The sequence below is a fragment of the Apaloderma vittatum genome, unplaced genomic scaffold (assembly GCF_000703405.1).
Source record: "Apaloderma vittatum isolate BGI_N311 unplaced genomic scaffold, ASM70340v1 scaffold44909, whole genome shotgun sequence".
NCBI classification, from domain to species: Eukaryota; Metazoa; Chordata; class Aves; order Trogoniformes; family Trogonidae; genus Apaloderma; species Apaloderma vittatum.
The window spans coordinates 1-4,782 of record NW_009735487.1 but is presented as its reverse complement, the minus strand read 5'-3'; the positions used below and the strand labels follow the sequence as shown (position 1 = coordinate 4,782).

The following is a 4,782-nucleotide window of genomic DNA, read 5'->3' as shown; positions in this document are numbered from 1 at the left end:
TTCCCTCCATCCCCACTGTGTTAGTGAGTTGGCACAAAGGTAGGATTACAATCACCAGACTTCAAAAAGCCATTCAAAGGTTTGGCGTAGCTTTTGAAAATAAATAAAACTATTTAGTCAGATAGAGATCAGATTTTTTTGGTGGATAATTTATAACACAAATTCATAAATATGATCACATTCAATTTCCTAAAAATCTATACAAGTAACACCACTTCCCTTGTAATGCATGGATTTCAAGTAATTACACAAAGCTCTATTAGACAGCCTTTCACATACAAATTACACAAAATTACAGACATATATGCAGTAACACATTGGAGATAATGTAAGCTTCCGACTACTTAATGGTCCAAAAATAGTAAGAGTAATTCAAAAAAAGCTAGTTTTCAGTTTAATTGTCGGAGTGGAATGTACTGTGGGTGGTGGTTGCCTAGCAGCTGCTTTTGCTTTGCTGGCCTGACTTGCTCGGACTGCAGTTTCTAGACGTGTTTTCAATTCAGGAGCAGCTCCCATTACTGTCTTGAAAGCGTGTGGGTAAAGTGGACCAATGTGCATTAGATTCTGAAGTGCAAATTCATGAAGATCCTTAGATGCTGTAGATGCAGAAGCAAAGGCATTTTCATTCAGTAAATAGGAGATCAGAGTGGGAACGAGAAGGGCAAGCAACTGGACTCCTAAAAGCAAAATGAAGAAAAGACAACGTAATAACCGTATCAGAGAAGAAAACTAATTTCATCAGTTACTAGACTGATAAGGGTAATTTTGTTTTCAGAATTGACAGAAAACACCATAATTAAAAAATGATCAAATAAAAATACTGAAATGTAGATGGTTTCCTGTCCCTTGCTCAATCAAATCTTTCTTACCAGGATTTTCAGACTATTATTGTTCATCACAGTTAACTTTGTTCCTGACACTACTTTAAAGATGCCTTTGCATCATCTGATTGCAGATCGCTGATAAGAGATCCTAAGATGCAGAGTGCCTATGATATTAAAGGATTGCAAAACACTTTTCAGACAGATAGAAACATGATTCAGTTGACTCCGAGTATCAGCCTCCTCAGTGAGCATAACAGAACCGCTGCTGGTAAGCAAATATTCACAAAAACCTCACAGACAGTTGTATTACTCCATTCTGGAAGATTACAATCTAAAAACTAGCAGCACAGTTACACTTGGGCCAGCATGACCTAATGAGGCCCCAGCCCAAAACGACACAGGGCTTGTATCTTTAGAACAAAAAAGCATCTAAACTTAAGCAAATAATTTTTCTACCTAGCAAGGATACACACTTCTTTGAAATATTAGATATAAATTTTAAGCTCAAAGAACTTAAACATTAATGGTAACTTATTTATCTAAATTTTTGTGGGTTATCAGAGTATTAATGATTTTACCCTGAATGTTTTGACTAAATTCATACTCATTGGGTGATTGTCTCCAACTAGTGCTAGCAAAAATGAGATCTTTTATTTCTTCATTCACTTTGCTTACTCTCTCATTTTACCCATTTCAAACAACTGTGTGAAAAGGCAGAATGAGGTTGAAGAAAACATACATTTAGTGTTTCATCATCAACAAAGAAATACCATCAGGGAGTGTGTTGGGGAAGAAAAAGAAAAAAACCACACAAAACCTAATATTTTTACAGGGAAGTTAATCAGCATTTAAAATCAAGTGTCTGCAGAGTTAAGTCTTTAGAAAATGCATTGTTGCAGTTAGAGAATAATTGAACTTAAAGATAGAATACAGTATTCATAGTTTATCTACTGAAGCAAACAGAAGGCTCCATCAACAATCAAGACCAGTACAATTCAATTTCTTGGGGTTTTTTTAGATAAACTTTGTCGAGCTGGTAGAAGCAACCTGATAAAAGTGATGAGCCAGCTAAAATAAATATAAGTTAACAACGGAAAAAAAAATTAAGCAGTGTGAACTGCTCATTTCCAAACAGAAGTAAACATCATTCGCTACAGCAGTTCATGTTTAGAAATTTTTTCCTGCGATCACCTAAAATGCAAGGGCTACAGCATGTCATACTGTTCGTGCTACACAAGTCCATGATTACAAGAGTTCTAGTACTGGCATTACAAAAGCACGTTGCACAGACATGGTCTATTTGTGACTAGGCCATCAAGTTCCTAACTACAAGATTTCTAACGTTCAATATTCTGTTTTAGCATTACACATTTCTCTAAAAAAACTAAATACTTACTATTCTGCTCTTCACCAAGAGCAACCAATGTTTCAAGGACTTTAATTCCTTCCTGGACGGCTAACAGCTCCAGGTTGTTGTTTGGGCGGCTCCTTTCCACAGCTTTCAACTTCTCAACCATGATAGGGGCCAATGAATGAATATATGGAGTTGACAGGGCACGATTGGTGTGTTGGAATACAGAAAGCAGAAGCTGGTAACACTTGGCTTGAACCTAATCAAATCAAGATAAATACATTGTCCTGAAAGTTACTTGTTAACTCAGGGAATTCAAATAAACTCTGTTACCTATGTATGTGAGATACATGTGATATGAAAAAGATAACTAAAGGGGAAGGAAACATACTGAATAAGAGGAAAGCAGCATCACAGCCCATCTGCTAAAACAATCTTAGCCCAGTTGCCAATAAACAAATTCCCAGTTAGACAGAACATGCGGGTACTAAATAGCAGTAACAATATGAACTCAGAGAAAATAAAGGAATAGTTAATGTCATACAAGTCAGTCACACATGTCCACAGAGAACTAGATCTTTAAGTCTCAGCACCAACAGTAGATGCATCTGCAAAACCACAGAATGCTAGAATGAGCACACAAGTATTACAGAGAATATGTTCTGCACATCAGCGAGGAGAGCGGACACAATCTGGCTGCTGTCAAAGCATTCTCTGTGAATTACAAAAATAGTAGGAAGTTCCATCTCACTGACAGCAGGGTGGTGGGCAAAGATGTACTTTCCTCACTGCTTGTGTGTTTCTATGTGTCTATGAGCATGACGTAAGGTTCTGCTTAGTACAACTGCCATTTCCATTCACACGCTAACATTTTGAAGTAGTTTTCCACCTGAAGTCAGGTTTCAGAACCAACTGAATTCTACGTCCATGCTGGAAAACACCAGTCCTGCGGCAGAGAAAAACTATCAGTCTAACCAGAATTCTAAATGTCTCACTATGACCCTAAACACGTCAGCATTTTTTGCACATTTTTCTTCTCAGTAATCTCTACAGTGCTCACTTCTGGATACTATAGATTGTTCTCTTTAGCTCCCACCTGCAGATTTGTATACCCACTCAAACTGATGTGTGCATGGCTGGGACAGCTAAGCTTAACTATACAGTGCACTAGCCTGCTTGAACAAAATCAATTTACAACAATTTAGAAGATAATTCATAAAAACAAACTAAAGACAGAAGCGAAATCGGGAGACAGATGATTCACAATCTGCAGATGTTCTGATGGTAACCGCAAAATCACATTTTTGCACTCAGAGTTTTATATGCACATGTAAAGTAAGCACAGGTTTTGCAAACAAATATAAAATTACTTCAAAATGTAGTCTGTAATTTTATCTACAGAAAAAGTGGCTTAGTTTGTATTATAAAAGATCAGCATTAATGTAGAAAAGTCACCACTCTCTGGTAATCAATCCTTTTCATTTGCTAAAATTTAATATATCAAAGGTTTTTTCCTTGTAAAAAGCTGCAAGTCAACAACCAAGGCCACGAACACACATTATCTAGAAGCACTTAGTTTGGGTTGTGTTGCTCACTAAAGAGTTTCTATAATGTGCTGTTGAAAATTAAAGTTATTTTGACAATCTGTCTCTGAAGTAAAGGCATCACAAAGCATTCATAAATACATCACAATTAGTTTTTCTCAGCTACACATCATTCACATTGCTATAACATGATCTTACCCAAGGATCACAGGAGTTTAATGCACTTTTAAATCGGTTCATACATCCATTTTGTAAAGACTGCACTCCAATTATTTCAGTGCTTGCTGACCAGAGGAAGAGAGCAATAGCTGTAAGTACGCTTACTTCATCAAGCATAGGCTTAGAGGCATCTGAAAACCAAAAAAACCACGTTATTGGCTTACTTCAAAAAAGTTTTAGAATTTTAGTGAAAGCCAGTGAACACAGATAGACTCACATAGACTTGAAATTATTTACAACTGCATACAAATATGGAACTACTTATTACAGAATCCCTTTATCGTTACCGACTGTGACTAACAAAAAGCTGAGTAACTCTATTCTAGTAACTGTTTTAATGAAGCCAAACTTTCTGAAACTTAAATATCAGGGGAAAAAATACCACCCACGCTTTCTCTGACCAAGTCGTATTTTTTGTTTTCAATGTATAAACAGGAGAGGAAGAACTGTATTTTTAATAATTTTCCCATTAAAAATATACTTTGTCCTTTTTCATTCTCTTCAGCTAATACACCAGAGTAAGAAACTGATACCCAGCAGAGCAACAACTTTTACTTAACATGGTTTCACATAACAGACTAGGAGATCTAACAGCTACCTGTCATCAGTAACAGTCCCACTTTAACCTTTTCTGCTTTTCAAAAAGCCAGTAGTTGCTTTTGTCATCCTTTTTTCCCTTGCACAAACTCTGTCTTCATAGGATTTCATTCATGAATTTATAGCAACAGGAAAAAAATTACACTTTTATATTATATATATATAATATATGTCATATATAATATATATGAAATACATTGTATATATTAAATAAATATATAATACATAAAATATATTGTATATGTTT

At 35.7% G+C, this 4,782-nt stretch overlaps 1 protein-coding gene across 1 annotated transcript; it reads right to left on the bottom strand.

Moving 5' to 3' along the window:
* Positions 1–4: 4 nt before the first annotated feature.
* On the bottom strand, positions 5–4,064 carry LOC104279337 (HEAT repeat-containing protein 5B-like). Its single transcript, XM_009876582.1, has 3 exons — positions 3,918–4,064; positions 2,221–2,434; positions 5–677 (listed from the first exon to the last, which is right to left on the bottom strand). The coding sequence occupies exons 1-3, from the start codon at positions 4,053–4,055 to the stop codon at positions 373–375; spliced, it is 657 nt and encodes a 218-aa protein (XP_009874884.1). The 5' UTR covers positions 4,056–4,064; the 3' UTR covers positions 5–372.
* Between the last annotated feature and the right edge of the window lie 718 nt (positions 4,065–4,782).